General features: G+C 44.4%; 1 protein-coding gene across 1 annotated transcript in view; it reads left to right on the top strand.

The window, feature by feature from the left end:
* Positions 1-19,764, top strand: part of LOC135378256 (synaptogenesis protein syg-2-like) — a 637,949-nt gene that overhangs the window by 6,086 nt on the left and 612,099 nt on the right. Inside the window, exon 2 of the mRNA XM_064611235.1 lies at positions 10,202-10,445. Coding sequence (XP_064467305.1) covers positions 10,349-10,445 — 97 coding nt within the window. The 5' untranslated portion in view covers positions 10,202-10,348. The remainder of the gene's footprint in view (positions 1-10,201; positions 10,446-19,764) is intronic.

Below are 19,764 nucleotides of genomic sequence, written 5' to 3'. Positions count from 1 at the left end.
CTGAGTGCTAATTTTCCGCTCGATTAGCAGAACCTGTGTTAAGTCGAGTATTTGTACGCACAGTATGTCATAGAAACAGCACTGAGGCATAATCGACGCTTTTGTGCTTTTTCTTTGAAACACAATAGCCGTTAATCCTGTAGCAGTTACGGTCATCTGCTTGCAACCAAATTCTTCCCAATTAACGTTGTTTATTTCTATGTCCAACGCCGCAAGGTAAACGTTTTCAACGGGTCCAGAAAAAGCAGGAGTGATTTACACAGACTGTATACATAATATACAAGTGGACATTGAAAACAGCGCACGAACATTTCCATGCATTAACTGGTTGAAAAAGCTGAAACTAGGTTGTACCATTGAGGAGGACCTGCAGCTTCCTGAGTACGAACAACAACAACATATGCCAGTTCAGAAGTTGCCAAACAGTTGTCAGTAAACAAGTGCACGTTTCATAAACTATGCATGGGCGTTGGAAGGCAGGGGAAAGGGGAACGTCTATACTTTTTGTCCTGCGTGACTAAACAAAGAACAGCGGAAGAAAAACAATCGCAAAGAACCACTCAATAAGTTTGTGAAGAGTACATCTTCTGTGGGCGTAAAACTAATGCACTAGTAAAACTGCGATCTAGCACATTGAGTCTTCTGGACTCGTGCATTAGATAAAAGCACGGTCACTTGATACAAGTAGGAAGATGCATGTCAATAGGTGCACGAGGAAAGTCACCTCTTCCCTTTTATTGTGGGCTATGTATACACAAAGTGGCCATCCCTATAGCGTGCCTGTTCGATAGACTGTTGTTTATCATCCCACTGATAAAGAAGAGCGGCCACCGCCCTCGGCGCCTGTGAGATCACATGACCTGTGCTATTTGCGTGTGTTTCGCTGGCAGCGCACGTGGGCTAGGCAGCGTGATAGCCTCGGGTGTCACGCGGCTTGACTACAAATACATACTTGGCGGCGAATAAAACTGTTCAGTATCCAGATCAGCACCTTGCTTAAAAAAAGAAAGAAAACCTGTACTCCGAAACTAGCTACACACGTGAATACTAAGCTTGTTGTCGTAGTTCAACGAGAACCCGCATGGTGAGCGGCAATCGCGTGCTGTCAAAGGTCACGTGCCCGGCCTCAGTCGAGGGGCATACGCGCTCGCAATGCTTCATATAGGCCGTTCAGCACACCGCTCATTGTAGTCCATCATACGGAAACTACGCAGATAACAATGAAAGGAAAAATATTTAAAAGAAGGCGGAGTCTCTGATCACTAGGGACACCTGTTTCGGATAAGCAGAGTGGGGAAAGGAGGCTTTGAGTGAGTGGGAAGAAGAAATTTCCAGTGTGCAGCGTTTTACATTTGTCGTTCGTTCGGTGTGAGTAAATCTGGTTGAAAGTTGTGACTTCCGCTGTTAACACTGCATTGTTAAATAACATTGGATGTGGGCACATTCGATGCGGACTTGTCCTTACTTGTGTGCTCAGCCCACTTTCTCCGAGAACAGTACCCCCATGCTGTAAACTTCTTGTGAGTTCCTCAACAAGAGCATCGATATGGTGATAGAAGTGCAGCGGCGAATGATTGACGACCCGAAAGGTTTTGTAACGAACGATGTAAACGCGGTGAACGAAATGTGCTCTGAACAACAGTACTTTTTTTTAGCCCTTTATATCAAGGAAATACACGTGGCGTAAATGGAGCCTGCGCAGCAACACGGCCCGTGTCAACGTGTCGAACATTTAGAGGTACAGGTATGTTCTTCCGACTGCAGGAACTACTACACGTCTCTGCGAGTAAATTACATTTTAGAAAATGCGACAGAACGTTCATCTGAAAACTGTATTTATTCTGCTGCAATTACCCTCCCCTACCACCGGCTGTGCTGTCTGAGGTTTTCCCTGAGGTTTTCCGAAGACTTTCCAGAAGAACGTTGCCACAGTTCCCCTTGAAGTCGTCCCAGGACGCATACCAACCCCCCCTCCCCCCGCTGTCCCTCACTCCTTTCTGCTGTCCTCTCTTCATCTATCCACATCTATACACCGCTCAAAGCGGCAGTTGCTTCGCGGCGCTAACACGGAACACAAAACAAGAAGTTACTATCTCTTCTTTCTTCTTCTTTTTTTTTTTTTTTTTTGAAGTTCAGGAATTTTTCGGTGATCGTCGATACCTGTTTTGGCTGGCATATTTTACGCTTCAGAATAGCTGCCATCCCGTAATACTCTAAATTTACCGTATCATACTTTACCTTTCTTGGTAATGTTCCGAGCTCAGTATACTTGTTAGGGCACAGAGAACAATGCGTCTTTGTCCAGCGCACCAAAGCGGTTGCTCCTGCCGCAGATACACCTGCCTGCTTTAGTATTTTAGGTGCCTATTTTAGGCGTCTAAACCGCGCCTTTTCCTTTTTCTTGTCTTTCGTACTCTGGCTGTTAAGGTCCAGTGTCGGCTTACTCTTGTTGCGAAATTCCTTCTCCACTTATCCGTTCACCATCCTCAGCAAACCACATTGCATTTCGTGGGCTTACCGCAGCAGTCTAGTATACTTACCGATTTGTCGCTCCTTCCTCTTCTCTCTTTGCCACAGGGTTGGCTGGTTGGTTTAAGGAAGGAATTTATGGAGAGGTTAGCCCAACTCTACATTGCGCTGGCTGCTCCACCAGGCTTAGGATGGCTCTCGCTACTACACTTCTAAAATGATGGCCGTTCCTCGGGAGTCCCAAGGAAGGAAACCAGAGAGCGGAACACAACTTGCCTATAGACGGCATGCCAGCCACCAGGTACAGTGCCGGACAAATATTTACGGAACACGCTCCGGTGCCTTCCTTCCCCAGAGTGAAACGGTAGCAGCGAATGGGACCCTACGGACTTATAGATATGTGCCCCAGGTAACCCGGTCACCTGGTTGCAACTCGTACGGTACTATTCGCTGCTATAACATGCCACTCTCGGGAAGGAATGCACCGGAGCGTGTTCAGTAAACTTTTGTCCAGCACTGTACAAGGTATTCGATGTTTTTCGAAAGTTGCATTAAGACCTCGCATTAAGCTGTTACTCTCTCTCTCTCTCATTTGCTTTCTTCTTTCGTTTTGTTGCTAAGTGTCCCTGTGACCTCAGTTATGAACAACGGTAGGAGGTTAGGCTAGTTTGATGTCTTGTGCTAGTTTGTGTGCTGTGTTTGTGCGCTAGAACGCTCGCTGACACCACCTTTCAAGAGTATGCAACCGCGCTTGCTAAAAGGTGGGGGGACTACGTCAGGTATGCTTGGACCAATACTGTTTACGGACGGCCGCAGTCTATTATAGCTATAAAAAGTTTCTAGGACTGCTGAAATCGTGATGTTACTGGTTGTGGACTGCGGGCTTCGCACAATGAACTACACCTAGAGTTTAATTCCTTGACATGGAAAAATGGCACAGCCTTGTGCGTCGTGATTTAAGATGTTGAAGCATTCGTTTCGAAGTCCTGATGCACTTGGTAGCTCGAGGCAGTTAAAACACGCGTTCCATGTGAAGTATGATACAAATTATGGAGTCACATTAATCTCGTTTTTAGTTTGTATTCCTGGATATAAAAGTTAAGGAGTCGTAAACTGAAGTCACTATTGTTTATGAAGAAAGCCGTCACAAGGAAACCTGACCGGGCATCTATCAAAATGCATGCAAGTCTGTAAAGGCGGCTTCGTGAATATGACGCAGAGTTATGCAGCCAAAGCACGCTTTACAGGAGACAACACTCTCGAACGGCAGCGCACGCTCAAGTGATTTCACGCTTCGACACAGGTTAACGCGCGCATTCCTCCACCTTCCTAGATTGTCGTTCTAAACCAGTTTGGTTGTACGGTGTGCACATGCATCGTTCGTACCGCGTTGGACACGACCCAAGTACTGGTCGTTGATAACGTCGCATTTTTGTAGGAGCGGCTTCTTTTTATTTTCTTTTTCTTTTTTGTTCGCCGGAAATACAAACATGACGTATAGTGATAGACGCTGTTAAAACTATACACAGCGAGTTATTGAATGTCCAGCGTTGTTTATGCTGAGTCCAGTGTTTACCGGTATAAATTGAATTATTTCTGGTCCTGTTACAGAATAGAGGTTTAGTAGACTTTATGCGATTTCAATAAAGGTGAACTTCGAGCGCTACTTTTCGGAGTCAAGCCAGCAAACAGAGGTTTCGACTTGCCCTCACCACTATGTTCCTTTCTTTTTCACAAATTTCCGTTCATAGCAGGTTCGGTACCTCTTTCTTTCTTTTTTTTATTTTATTTTTATGATTAACATTCCTGTTCTGCGAAGAAACCTTTCAACTTGCCGGCATCCACACGTCGTAACTTACCGTAGCAGCGCGGGGCCGTGTGCAGGTAGGAGTTAGTTGTGTTTTCCGTGCACTCTACTCACACGTGTTGTAGTTGTTGCACATAATGAGGTACACTGGCTAATGTTAGCAGGTAGCGGTAATTGTCAACAAAAAATGCAGCTACAGGAACCCGTCAAATTCATCAACTATGCGGGTATCGAAGGGGATGTAAACAACTGAATGAGGCTCAGAGGAAGCAAAAGGAGACGTGCGCCGTACGCTCTCGTGCTACCGAGGAACACTCACCTGCCTTCTTCCGGTGATGCAAGAGCGCCCTAATGGCTTACTTCCTTCGCTGCCTTTGTGACGAGCACAATGGACGCACACTGGCGGTTTCCCTTCTTTCTCTCTTTTTTTTTGTGTGTGTGATTCACAGACATGAACGTGAAACAAGTCTCTTTCACCCCTTGTCTCTCGGTTTTAGAATTCATATGTGTACTTCTGTTCTAGAATATAGGATACGATATCTGTGGATTTCTGTTTGTGTTTAAACCTCAGAACATCTTTTCTTTCCAACTCGTTTACTATTTGCTTTTCCCCTAAAACTAACGAAATCTTCATCAAGGTGTATTTCTGTACGATTTCTGTATGAATTAAAGGTTAGGTTTAGGTCTGTTAGGTTTAGGGGAAAAGCGAACGGTAAATGAGACAGACAAGCACAACACAAGCGTCAAGGTGCCTAAGAACAGAAACAATTGTTCAGTTAGTAAACGAACCATAGCCACGCCAATCTACCCGCAGTGTTTTATACAGACCCCCTCCAGCCCCTACACCCCCCAATTGCGTGGAGACACCTCTTTCCCCTTATTTTCTGTGCATCCCCTACTGGGAGGGCTTTGTTATTTTAGCTTTAGACACATGCCAACAATGATACAGCGAGCTGTTATAACGTAACTAATAATGACCCCCCGCCCTCCCTGCATTTTTTGTAATTCCTCCTTGTATGCGATTATGGATAAATCGCTCCTCACCTTCTGAAACTACAGTGCCACTACTGCACAGAAGTAGGGCTACCGTACGTGTTACAGCGTGTGTCTATACGCCCCCCCCCCACACACACACACAATAAAGAGAAAACTGTATGCAGAAACAACTCTGTCCAATAACCCTTTCTGGAAACCTTTCAGCAAGTAATACGGGCGAAACATTATGGATGGATGGAGTTGTTGTTTTTCTAGTTTTTTTCCCCTTCCAGACAAGTGTCCCAAAATACATTTTTTTATTTTTGTTTTTCAATAGACAAGGATCGTGGCACACTATCACCAAAATATTTTTGGTGGTAGTGTGCGGCTAAACCGAAAAGGGGAAAACCAAACAAAGCACGTCTCAAAGCAAAAACGACACGCCTCAGGCGCGAGATTTTTTGTTTCTTTGTTTTTTCTGGTGGGTGCACATAAGTTCTAAGCGACGCAAGCTCACTTTTTCACCAGGCAACTCTAAGGTTGTGGGTTCAGCCCTGAAAAAAAAAAAAATATATATATATATATATATATATATATTTTTTTTTCAGGGCTGAACCCCCACCCTGTATATATATATATATATATATATATATATATATATATATATATATATATACAGGGTGTCCACGCTAAGTGTGAACAGATTTTTTTAAAATATATAAAACACTTTTTCCAAGGTGAAATCAATTGCAATATAGCATATGCTGAAGGGCACTCCCTAGCAGGGCATTAGCAAAGTCCAAAGGCAATGTCTTAATTAACTTTCATTAATTAACTTTTTAATTAAAAAAGCTACAAAGTTGTCCCAATGAGAGCATCTGTTCCTTTCGGTCACCTGATATCGTAGCCGTTTTCAGAGCAAAAATCCGTTCGATAGATCGCCCGCAAAAAATTCGTGAAGGAACGCCATTTTTTTTCTTTTTGTTCATTGCGCTTCTTAGAAGACGCGTATTTCCTTCATCCCCAACGGGAGAGGGGGAAGGAGCACAGTGCCGCCGCTCTTCTGACATTTCTGGACACCATCGGACTTCGATCGTTATTGTAAAGGGGCTCGTTATTTTATTCCCCCCATTCCACCAAGCACTGGGGTAGAGTATCGCCTGTTGCGATGAAACTCCCCACTCTCCAAGGCCGAAAATAAAGTTGTTGTTGTTGTTCCATGTACTATTTGGTACAAGAATTTGAGTCTCTCCAGCCTAAATCTGTCCGGGATGTTGCCTAAGTTCCTCTTTGCTGTAGCATTGTAATTGAAGAGCCGTAACTGTTAAAAATAAATCTCAGTGCTTGATTTTGAACCCGTATTAATTTGTCATAATTCCTCTTGGTAAACGGATCCCAAATAACAGACCCATATTCGAGTACAGGCCTCACAAAGGATTTATATAAACTCAATTTCGTATCACATGTTAGAAACCTTAAATTTCGTCTTAAATACCACAGTTTCTTTCTCGCCTTGTTCACAACGTGGTCTACTTGCGCATTCCATGATAAATCTGACTGAATGATTATCCCTAGGTATTTAACCTGTTCAACTCTCCCAAGTGGAATATTTCCGATACTGTAACTGTGAATAAGAGGTTTCCTTTTGTGTGATATAGACATAACAACGGTTTTCTCCGGATTAATTGACATCTGCCACATGTCGCACCATTCGTTAATTTTCTCGAGAGCCTGTGCAAGTATAATATGATCATTCTCATCACTGACTCGACAATAAACAACACAGTCATCAGCGTAAAGTCTAATACATACAGGTAAGTGAGACACCGATTCACAGATATCGTTCATATAAAGAAGAAAGAGTGCCGGTCCCAACACAGATCCCTGCGGGACTCCGGAGCTAACCGGAGCTCGTGTGGAACTGGAGCCAGCGAAGTGCACGAATTGTTCCCTATCGGACAAGTAATGAGACATCCACCTAATAACTGCATCATTACGTAAAATATGCTGGAGTTTTCCCTCAAGTTTCTTGTGCAACGCGCGCCGGAGATCCAAAAATACAGCATCTGTTTGCTTTTTATCGTTAACTGCAGAAGCGAAGTCGTGCATAATTTCAGTAAATTGTGTAATTGTCGAGTAACCTTTGCGGAACCCGTGCTGTTTCTTTGATAAGATACCGTACTTTTCTACATAATTCATTATGTGCGCCGCTATTATATGCTCCATTACCTTACCAGCAACTGATAATAATGAAATCAGCCTGTAATTCGTGACAACACGCTGGTCCCCATCTTTAGGTATCGGGCATACCTTCGCGACCTTCCATTCTGCCGGCACTGAGCCATCACGTAAGCTGCGGTTAAATATAAGGCAAAGATATTTCGACACCCAAACTGCATAGCGCCTCAGAAACGTATTAGGGATCCCGTCTGGACCCGCACTCTTTCTCACATCCAAACTTAGCAATAGATTGAGAACACTTTCTTCCCGAATTATCAAGTCCCCTAGACAATCGACATTTCTATTAGCAACAAAATCGTGACAACGACCATTATCACATGTGAAAACTGACTGGAAATGGCAGTTAAATGCTTCAGATATCACACGAGGGTCCTCGACACTAATCTCGTTAATAGTAAATGACCGGTTTTCTTTTCCTTTTGGGGGTGAGATATATCTCCAAAATTTCCGTGGACTTGTGCTGGAGTAATTTTTCATAGTGACGTTATAGAAGTTGAATTTCGCTCCTTTAAGCTTCAGCTTAAAATCAGCGGTTGCAGTCTGATAAGCAAGTTCATTTGATGCCGATAATCGCCGACGAGAGCGTAACCTTTGAAGACGTCTCTTAGACTGTATAATCTCACGTGTTATCCAAGGGTTTGAAATGTTCACCTTTCTAAACTTAATTGGGACAAACCTAGTAATACTTTCATTAGCAAGTGCCTTGAAACAAAGCCACAAGTCATCAACACAACTGGACTCGCACATCACACATCTTTCAAAGTTGTCGTATCTGTCTGCCAGGAAGTCGAGGACACTCGTGTCGTCAGCGTTATCAAAGTTATACACTTTCCCTATGTGGTGCTTCGAAGGAACTTTCATTGGAATAGTCACAACTACGGCGAAATGGTCTGACATACCATCGAAAACTTCACACTCATTCAATGCAACATCATTTTTTAAGAACACAAGGTCTAGTATGTAAGAACTGTCCCCTTGAACACGCGTTGGATTAGTAACAACCTGTCTCAGGTTAAACTCAAACGCCATATCAATCAGTAATTCACAGTTTTTATCACTTATTTCTGCACTTAATGCGTCCCAATTGATTCCTGGGAGATTAAAGTCGCCTGCTATTATTAGCTTTGATTTCTTAAACATCGATATATGTGATCTGAGATCCTAAAAAAAATGTATATATATATATAATGCAGGAAAAAAGCCATTAAAGAAACAAATAAATGATACTAGACGTGTTTGAAATTCAAACTTACAGATTAATATGGCTTCTATCGTTCCATGAGTATCTGTTTCTCTGCGTGCAGCCATAGAAGCCATATTAATCTGTAAGTTTGAATTTCAAACACGTCTAGTATCATTTATTTGTTTCTTTAATGGCTTTTTTCCTGCATTACAATTCACTGGCTTGCACTGTGGCATTGAGGAGTGCTCAGTCACCCTCCCAGGTGTATATCGCTCGCTGAGTGACCCCTGGTTTGCCAATTCGGAACGATGCGCAGCTACCTAGGGCCGATGAGCCGCAAACACGGCGAAACACGTGTCCTCTGGTGCTGCCGCATCGTTCCATGAGTATCTGTTTCTCTGCGTGCAGCCATAGAAGCCATATTAATCTGTAAGTTTGAATTTCAAACACGTCTAGTATCATTTATTTGTTTCTTTAATGGCTTTTTTCCTGCATTACAATTCACTGGCTTGCACTGTGGCATTGAGGAGTGCTCAGTCACCCTCCCAGGTGTATATCGCTCGCTGAGTGACCCCTGGTTTGCCAATTCGGAACGATGCGCAGCTACCCAGGGCCGATGAGCCGCAAACACGGCGAAACACGTGTCCTCTGGTGCTGCCGCATCGTTCCATGAGTATCTGTTTCTCTGCGTGCAGCCATAGAAGCCATATTAATCTGTAAGTTTGAATTTCAAACACGTCTAGTATCATTTATTTGTTTCTTTAATGGCTTTTTTCCTGCATTACAATTCACTGGCTTGCACTGTGGCATTGAGGAGTGCTCATGCATCCTCCCAGGTGTATATCGCTCGCTGAGTGACCCCTGGTTTGCCAATTCGGAACGATGCGCAGCTACCCAGGGCCGATGAGCCGCAAACACGGCGAAACACGTGTCCTCTGGTGCTGCCGCATCGTTCCATGAGTATATATATATATATATATATATATATATATATATATATATATACATATATATATATATACATATACACACACGCGTTACGACCTTCACGTTATGACTGGTTATTCTGCCCCGCGACCCGGATATTTGTGATCAAGTTAGAGGATACGTAAGGATGGAGAGGACGTATATGGAAGCGAGCTCTGAAATACCTCAAACTTAGTACATTCACACAAGACAACAAGAATAACAAATACGTGTCGACTGTACTGTGGGGTGTTACGTTGCGGTACTGTACCCCGTTGTAATGTTCACTTACTGATGATTGTCACATTGTCCCAGCAACTACGATGAGCTCACTTTGTTGCCAGTTGAGCGGTATGAACTTCCTGCTCCCTAGAAAGCTCAAGGGAGATCATTTCCTATTCTTTGAATTTTGGTCACACGATAAACAGTTAAAACTGATGATTCCAGCAAGTACCACTGCAGTCTTTCTGATAGAATATTCTTGCAGGGCAACTGCGTGATTGGAATTGCACTCTTCGGGCAGTTTATAGACCCCAAACATTTCTCCTTTTGGGCTGCAGCGCAACGAAGACTACTGCTCTGGACCGCTGCTGCGGCTAGCTGCGTGGCGCTGGGCTCGTCATCGGCGACCCCTGTCGGGAGTTCGGAGTCCGGGCGTTCGCTCGCCATCCCCCGCGGCGGACGCAGAGACAGAGTTGGCGCCGGATATGCCGCTCGTCAGCGTGCTCTCCATGCGCCGGATGCTCGTCGCCGCCGTGCTAGTGCACGTCGGATTCTTGCTTGGCTTCTTCGACGCTTCATTGGGTGAGCCTACTTCCATTCCATGTGTATGCGTGAAGTGTGTGGGAGAGGCGAAGAGTTTTCCCCACGCTCCACGCATTAACAACTCTTTCGTTCACAAACATTGGAAGTTTGTAAATTTTCCCATGAAAACTTTGAAAGTTTTGCAACTGTCTGGTGCATGTTTGAAATTTTCTTTCAATGGTTTGTATTTCTAGACGGTCTTAACGGTTCTGTTCATTACTGCATAGTTGAATGTGGTTGAGAAGTCATGAGAGTGACACATGTATAAAGTTTCGCAAAAAGCATGAACGTAGAAACAATGCGTTGTTTTGTTTGTTGAAATATTATCAGTTTAGCTCGAAAGAGGGTATTAATTGGTCGCTAATGAGTATGTTGGCGAACGGTTGAATCGTCCATTTAGCGTTTGCGAGATGCAGTTAAGCTTCCTGGATATTATGTCGCGAATGTCACCGGTGGACGAGCACCGTATAAGGCTATTGAACACTGGCTTCGTCGTAGTAAAATAGCATCTTCGGAACTGTCGCGCATATCCGTATATTACCCACCGATATTCGCGACCCCGTTCGGGATGGAGCTTTCGAAGTTCGTCTTCTTTTTTTTTTTTTTGAATGGGCAGCCCAATCTGGCTGTGATGGTCCCGAGTGATTTTTGTGCAAATGGCGTACACGTTAATTCGAATGTCTTTTAGCTGCTTCTCTTACTGTATGACATGTTGTGGTGTCTCTAATATCTCGTGCTAATTGAAACCACCTTTGCGTGCACCCATGATTAACCGGTTGGACTGCTTTTGCAGTGACGCGTTGGCATGTGTACTTCGTTTTGACACGTGCAGCCAACACCAAACGAGGGAAGCCAATACCACGTCCCAAAGCAGCACAATGTACTGAAACTCAAGTGCAATAGGGGTGGACGGTATGTGTCTTATCGGTGTTCTGTAGTTTCACGAATCTGTTCAAGGCCTTTCACCTACCCGTCCACCCCTATTGCACTCGACTTTCAGTGCATTTTGCTGCTTGGGTCGTTGCTCGTGAGCCGCAGATTATCTTCAGTCGAGTTTTGATGACCTTTTGCCATGTCGCAAAGTTGTTGCAGGTGTCGTTTTTTTTTTTCTATTAGACGGTACTCTTTGTAAGCCTGTGTGGTTCTTGTGGAATCAGTGGACTATTGTAGCACAGTTTGCCTTTACTTTGCCCCTATGTCTCGTAAAAAAACTAGTCGTGCTTATGCATGTGTTTGAAATGAATAATTGAATGTATTCATGTGGATGAAATGAGCCGAGCGAAAATCAAGGAGTGAACAATACGACTGACTCGTTGTATTGCCTAAACAACGTTTCCCGCGCACCCCAAAAACAGGGTGTCGTGCGTTCGAATATGGGTAAGACTTGGGGGTTATAGCGACGCCATCTAGGGAAGCAAGAGCTGTACTTTGCTCTGAAAGTAAATCTTACGGGAGGAGATTAACTATACTAAAGTTTCTGTAGAAAAATAATGTGGTATTGCGCAAAACACAGTAAACAGCTAACAGCACGACACGTATTGCGTACGGACCCTTCGGCGGTTCAGTTAACCTCATGTTCTGCCCAGTGTATTCTCTTGAGTGAAGAAACGTTCAACATCAGAGTGATACGCTTATCATTGTACTGAGAAACTTCATTGAAAAGATCATGTACTAAAACACTACAGCGAGCACCTCAAGTGTCCTCCCCATATTGCGCTGCGATGACCACCATACTAAATGCAAGAGTCGCGGTCACAAAGCCGACAGCAACCCAAGCCGATAAAAGTATAGTATTTTCTCCAAAGCACTCACTCTCAGAACTCAACTGCAAGACAGATCGTATTTTGCCGCGTGCTCGAAAAAAAAAAAAGGCTAGTGTTCCGTGTCCATTTATTACCTCAGCTGGAATTGCAACTCCCGCAACACTCCTTGGAAATATGTTCAGCTACAAGGCCGTTCGCATACTACTACATTATATTCTGACCGTTTGGAACTTTGCGAGATTAGACATACGACTTTAGATCTTCCCCGCGTCTCCTTTGCTTAAAAACATAGAGAGGTGCGAAGTCATGTCGGCACCATCAGCATGCACGTTCTGTCATTTTGGAAATCGTAGGCGCCCTACGATTACGACTCCGTATCGCTGTCAGTCAGTCAGATATCAGCAACGCGATGTCACGTCACGTCACTGACATCACGTTGCTGATATCTGATTGACTGACAGCGATACGAAGTCAGAATCGAGGGGCGCTTACGATTTTCTAAAGCTCCCTAAGGCGGGTTTCACACGAACCCTGTCGTGTTTTCAACGCAGCCAAAATGGACCCATTGGGGCGAACGGAGCTCGACTGCATTTAGGTTCTGTTTTTGAAGCAAATGGACGACAAATACGGTCGTGTGAAACCGGCCTAATGGGGCTTTTAGGAAACCGTGAGCGCCCTCCAATTGCTCATCCATAACGGTATCAGCCAATCGGCTATCAGTGTAACAATAGAGTTTCAGCAGACCGTTGTTAACGGTGGCTTGCGTCGAACCGTACCAACCGGATCCAATCAGTGGATAAGATTCTGAGTCACGCGCGACTACGATTGGTTCCGATAGACACGATAACCTTATCAACGGTATACTAAAACTCGATAATAGCAGATTGGCTGATAGCGGTACGGAAAAGGAATCTGATGGCGCTCACGGTTTCCTAAAACTCATAAATAGATAATTTTAGTGTATCGTACGTAATCGCCTTTGCGTACGTAAGGGATAGCGTGGTGGTTCTGCGCACTGCGCGAAGCTCTCTTTATGTTTTACGCGTGCGCAGAACCACCAACGCTATGCCTTACGTACGCAACGGCGATACCATACGGTACACTAAAACTCACTAATGACACTGATTTTACGGAAACAGCTCTGTGGCTCTGACTGCCACCAAACTTGTGTGAGAGACGAAGGGCGCCGCCTCTTGCACTGCACCTTGTAAATAACGAGCCAATCTCGCCACTTATTCACCCAAAAGTGCGAACGGGTCAATTGGAGACTGTTACCTGCGATGCGTGGATGCAAATAGCTGAGAATGAGAATCTAATAAGTAAACAATACAAGAGGAGTGTAGAAAATTGAGGGAATTCGGGTCAATAAATGGGTGAAACGTCAAGGAAGATGAGCTCACTCTTTCCTGACTCATCTATTAGGTCAACACACACAACCGCACAAAAAAAAGTTAGTGGTCTCCCTGCTGGTGCAACAAGGAGTAATGCGATAGCGATCGTTGAACTTCTCAGAGCATGCGGGGATGATTTTAAATTGCCCGTAATGGTTTGCAGATGTGTGTCAAATGTAGCAGCAGTACTGCAATGAGTTGTGATGTAATGCTGGCGATAACTTTGTCTGGGGTGTTAGCCCAGACCCGTTATGACCTCCGTTGTTGTTGCACCATTAAACCCAAAATCATCATCATCATCATTCTGTGGGGGAGGGGTGCACATAGCCATCTCGCAACGTAGTTGCGCGATGTGAAAGTGAAGGAACCGTGAGCCCACAGTTGGTCCCTCAATGACGGTCCTCCAAATCACTACTCCTTCCAAAGCTGGAATATGTACCCTCTGTGTGGGATACTGCTCGCAGCGCAATCTCGAACTCAGTAGAAACGGTACGAAACAAGGCAGCCCGATTCTTTCTTGGATATCTTGTTTTAACGATTAACGATTACCATTTAAAATTAACGATTAAAGATTAACGATTCACATTCGTTAATTGCAACCGCACCGTCAGTGTCACTGACACATAACCTCAATCTGCTGATATGTGGCAGTCATAGAAAAAGCCGGACAACGGGGGAATTTGAACCACGCAGCGCCCAGCCTGACTGTCTGTCTCTGTGCGTGCGTGCGTGTGTGAGAGAGTTAGTTAGCTTTAACCGTGCTCAACCTGCCTCTGGCTTCCACTCACCGAACAATAACATGTGCCTGTTCGTTTCATCAAATTTAATACCTACATTAGAGAATCGTTAATCGAAGAGTCTACACATATTTCAGCTCGTGCCGATCACACGCAGAAAGTGGGCATTCCCTCACACTCAACGAGTTCATTTCAAGATTAATATCTAAACGTTTGCGCGACCATTTCGCTGCATGGTCGTTTTTAATCTCCACGTTGCACACTTTCTTGTGCTGTCATTGTTTGCTCTATTCGACCCAAATGATTCATTTTCTTCCACGTACCTGTGCAATTTGTTCATGTTGACTTTGTAAATCTTTCGGTATGCTGCTCATATTAACATTATATTATTAAATGTTAACCGCCCCCGTCTGTATAGCCGCACGGACCCGTTGGTGAAATACAGTAAGAGGCTGTGAAGGTCGCACAACACGGCAACCGTTCGCCTGCAAATGCTTCAGTAGTCGCATGTCAGCAACGGGAGATTCTAAAGTTTTCTTTTCTTTTTTTTTTTTTCTTCCTTGCAGCGGCCATAAGCTGTTATGCGTAGGTTGCCGTGCCGCTATCAATTGTCCGAGCTGAGTTTTCGGCGCGGAGCCACAGGAATTTCTGAGCTGTGAGCCCACGAATGCTGTCGCATTAAAACGTGAAGGAGAATGAGAGGAGTAGAAGCAGACTAGGAGTTCAGGTGATGTTCATGTTGGCGAAAAGATAATAATAGGGAGAGATTGTGACAAATTCAGCCTCTCCCTGTTTGTTTCGCCACCATCATCAGGTGTTGCTCCTTGCCAGGTGTCCTTGATATGAAGTTTCATGACGTTGCCATGTCGATGGATGACAGAGCAATGCGATCCTCCTAATAAACCTCTACCCGAGAAACGTCATCATGACGTTGGTAGACAGACTGAAACCGAAACAGATCGGAAGGGGAGAGCTGGTTTCCAAGAATGGGCACTTGTTCGCTGCCTCCTATTGAAAGAAAAGTAGGACCGAAGGTCGCGTCCTTTTCAGGGATCATCGTAATCCCCTCAAGACCGTGGTTTTCGGGCGCGACCTTGTCCGCCACTTAGCTTCGAGCATAGCTCAACTCTACCAAGCTGGTGGCGCTGTCGAACACTATGACGTCATTTGTTTACAAACAGGGAGAGGTCTATCGTTTTTCCCTCTTTTCCCTCGTTCCACAGAGTACCAGGCAGGGGTGGATTAGTATCTGAGATCTGGCGGGGGGAGGGGTGCACTTAAGAAGAAAGATGAAAAAAAAACTAAAAAAATAAAGAAAGGAAAACCGCATGACCTGAGATTTTCCACTTCTGACCAACACTTCACACCAGCACCTGGAAACAATATGGCTGTTTCATAGATGTTTTTAAATTGGAGTTCTGGAATAAGTCCTGAAAATGGTTGCGCTGTCGTCGGCTAAACAAATGCATGCAAACTGAATTTCCAAAAATTGGTTCCTTGAAGGTGTCACTTGCGGAGACATTCGAGAGTACCGATTCTAGCCTCCCCTCCCAATATTTGGAGTTTGGTCTGCGACCGTTAAAGAAATAACCGCAGTTGAGATGGTGAACTAGTGTGCTTCTACTTCTAAACTTACGACTCGAGAAGCCTGTGGCTAAGCGCAGGTCTGAACCTCAATCAGAAAAAATAAAGCCACCCTACTCTCACACTAATGGCGAATATTACCAAATCGAAATGTTACGATGAAGCAGCAGATGACGCTATAAGCATAGTTTCAAAATTTTCATGAATCACGGAATGACACAAAATCATCTCTAAATTAATTACGCCGAATCATCAACAAAGCACGTAAGGTCTTAGCTGAGAGGTGCAGTGAAGTCCAGAGCTTGGCCGGTTCTGCACGGACAGGCGATAAAATGATATACGATGTCTGCGCTGTCACGCCCAGTGGTGGCCACACACATAACGCTTTCCATGACCGCTGTTTTACGGTTTTAGACTCTTGTTCGACGCCTTACAGAGAACCGGTCACAATCTTGCATGCCTTGTAGTTTCGAAGAAGTCTTCCTTCACGAACAGTTAAAAGTAAGAAAACTAAGGGCAGTTTCTCCCATATACGAGCCCTAGACAACACAGCACTGCTATAACGTCTATCCCAACCGATGTCTATTCAGCCAGTGAGATTGTCTGTATCCTTGATCTGATCTTGAACGAGATCGTATGCGTCATCCCTCGTTCTACTTTGTGAATCGCTTCAGTCACTATAACGCCAATAGAAAACAGCACAGTTCACTATTCATAAAAATCTACCACATGTCTGTGCACCAAGCAAACCTCTGCGTCTCGCTCTCCATGTGGGCCTCGGAGCTGAGTTCACAAATATAGCAATGAGAGACATATTGTCTGCTCTGCCTCAAAATGCAGGAGATTGGGTGACCCTTCTTGTTCGCAGAGTTCGCGGTAACTCGTTACAAGTAACTCGTTACTGTAACTAAGTTCCTTTTTTTTGTAACATGTAACTTAACTCGGTACTTTTGCGGCGTGGTAACTTTCAAAGGAACTCGTTCCTTTTTCAGGTAACTTTGCCAAAGTAACTTAAGTTAAGTTCCAAGTTACTTTTAACTCGCTTTTCACTCACGTCCACATATTTTCGTGCTTTCTCTCCGGTTCCTTCATGGCATTCTTTGTCATAAAACGTGATATTCAATCAATGACAGTATTTTATTCAGGAAGTAAGTACCGCTGCCATTGAAATGAAGCTGAACCATAGTGCGCCCACAGGGAATAAGATGCAAAGCGTTAGAATAGACCCCTACCAGAGAAACGTCATCATGACATTGGTAGACAGACTGAAACCGAAACAAATCGGAAGGAAAGGGCTGGGCTCCACGAACGGGCACTTGTTCGCTGCCTCCCATTTAAAGAAAAGCAGGACCGAGGGTCGCGTCCCTTTAAGGTACTATATCGTAATCCCCTCAAGACCGTGGCTTTCGGGCGCGACCTTGTTCACCTCTAGCTTCGAGCGTAGTTCAATTCTACCAAATTTGTGGCGCTATCGAGCACTATGACGCCATTTGTTTACAAACCGGGAGAGATCCATTGTTGGACATATACAAAAACGATCTAAGCGTGTTGCACTCCTCCGCAGGCAACTCAATGTCTAACTCAACTGCTCACGCGCGCTGCACCTGCGTAATGCTATTTTGTGCCCGAAGTAACTTGGAAGAAACTCGTTCTTTTCTTTAAGTAACTCAGTAACTGCGAGTTACATTTCAGGCTGAAGAACTTCGTTATTAACTTAGTTACAGTTTGCACACGGTAGCTTAACTTGTAACGAATTATTTTTGACGGGTAACTTCTCAATCTATGCTTGTTCGAGCCCACATTTATGGCATTGGCTTACTTGAAAATAAGAAACCGCTGTCCCCTTAAGTTCGATCACCATTTATTCCCTAATTCTTGCCATATGGAAGTTCCGAAAGAAGGCAAACAAACGACCATGAAGAACGAAGGCTTTCTGCGTGCAAACAATCGAGCACAAACAGGCTGTTTTTAGGGCATACGACGCTCTTCAGTACTACGTGTGCTGCACGCAGAATGGCCGCTGGCGGAATTACCATCACTTCAACATACCCAAGTTGGTCCTAAGTAAAACGAATAGAAACAGCAAAGTAATCCCGCAAAACCGCGAAACGAACGGGATAATTTACGGCCTCGTGCCACCCTACCCAAGACGCCTGTTTTTGCTTGTATACTTTTTAACCAGTACTTCAGCCTGCTGAAATATAGCTGCAGTTCTGACATATATATTGTACGCTGTACACAGGACTCTGTGCACTGTATGACAACAGGAATGTGTCATTCCCACGTAATTTTGTGAGTGTAACAACGCGTGCACACGCACATGTGTACGCATTGCGTAAACAGAGCCTTCACAAAGATTGACGCCAACAAAGGCGCAAAATAGGAAACCAAGTACGTCAGCGTGACCACTACAAGAGGGGAAATATGCATCAGTTGAAGCAACCAAAACGGATACGTACTAGGTACCCATGCAATGATAAAAAATGAAGACAGCCCAAGCAGCACAATGTACTGAAAGTCAGGTGCAATAGGGGTGGACGGTATGTGTCTTATCAATGTTCTTTAGTTTCACAAGTCTGTTCAAGGCCTTCCACCTACCCGTTCACCCCTATTGCACTCGACTTTCAGTACATTGTGCTGCTTGGGAGAGAAACTGAGCAGCATAGATAAGTCACTATCACAATCAGAGTGTTTCGAATGCAACTTGCTCCTGAGGCGCCCCCTGCCCCCTTTCCAGCTTTCCAGAAGCACTCTTCAAAACATTTAGACATGTTCAAACATTCAAACGTCCTTGTAGGGGAGAACGTTGAGGGACTGGATTCGGCCATGGACCAAGCAATTTTTACACAGTGAGAGCGCCAGAGACCAGCTGATGGAGATACACTGAAATTGTGGTTCTGGAAGTTTGGCAGTGCGGGCAATAGAAAAGGATGTGGTCTCTCTAGATCTTCCAGATCACCGTAGCGTAGTCTATTTTGTTACATATGTGTTCTGTACTCGCATACATTTCCTTATTTCAATGAAAAAAAAAAAAAAAAAAGAACGGAAAATTGAACCCACGAACCCACAGAGTATGATTGGGAGGATCTAGGCCCATGGTGCATGGAATTAACAAATAAGACTTTTCATATTTAGCGTGGTGCTTAGCATCCTGAAAGAACGGGCGAGAGGTATGCCACGATATCCCAGATTTCTGGGTGTAGAGAAAAAGCCCCCGTTGAAAACGTTCTCAGAAAAAAAAAAGTCTCATAAAGGTATATGATCCATGACGAAAACCCGAGACTGGGAAAAAGACGAAAAAACAGACGACACAACGTGTGTTGTGTCGTCTGTTTTTTCGTCTTTTTCCCAGTCTCGGGTTTTCGTCATGGATCTTAGCCACCAGCTCGCTTGCTTTTTAACCATTTTATCTATAAAGGTATAGTCACTAGAGTGCGAATAATGAGCACCAAATGCTCCTCAAATATGCATGCAACTATGAGCTAAAATCTTTAAGATGCAACATCTCTCCTTGTGTCTGCTATGAAAGCACGGCACCGAATACACAGAATATGACATCCTCGTATTATAGCCATTCCGCTCCGGAATCATTCCATCCCCACGTCAATCCTATATGTGTGTCATGCTCGCTAATACGACAGTTCGTTTATATTAGAATTACTAAGACTATTAATACAAAAACAAGAAAAAGACGTGTATTCTGCCCTCGATAACATGACCTGCTCGTGGATTTCGGGTGACACACGACTAACCACATCCACGAAGTTCAAGATGACACATGGTGCTTTCTGTGGCAATGTCCACTATACCTAGCAAGGCGGTGTCCTTGGTTGAGCCCATTGGG

This window comes from Ornithodoros turicata, chromosome 1 (genome assembly GCF_037126465.1).
Source record: "Ornithodoros turicata isolate Travis chromosome 1, ASM3712646v1, whole genome shotgun sequence".
NCBI classification, from domain to species: Eukaryota; Metazoa; Arthropoda; class Arachnida; order Ixodida; family Argasidae; genus Ornithodoros; species Ornithodoros turicata.
The sequence above is the reverse complement of the archived record's forward strand: the minus strand, read 5'-3'. Positions and strand labels throughout refer to the sequence as shown.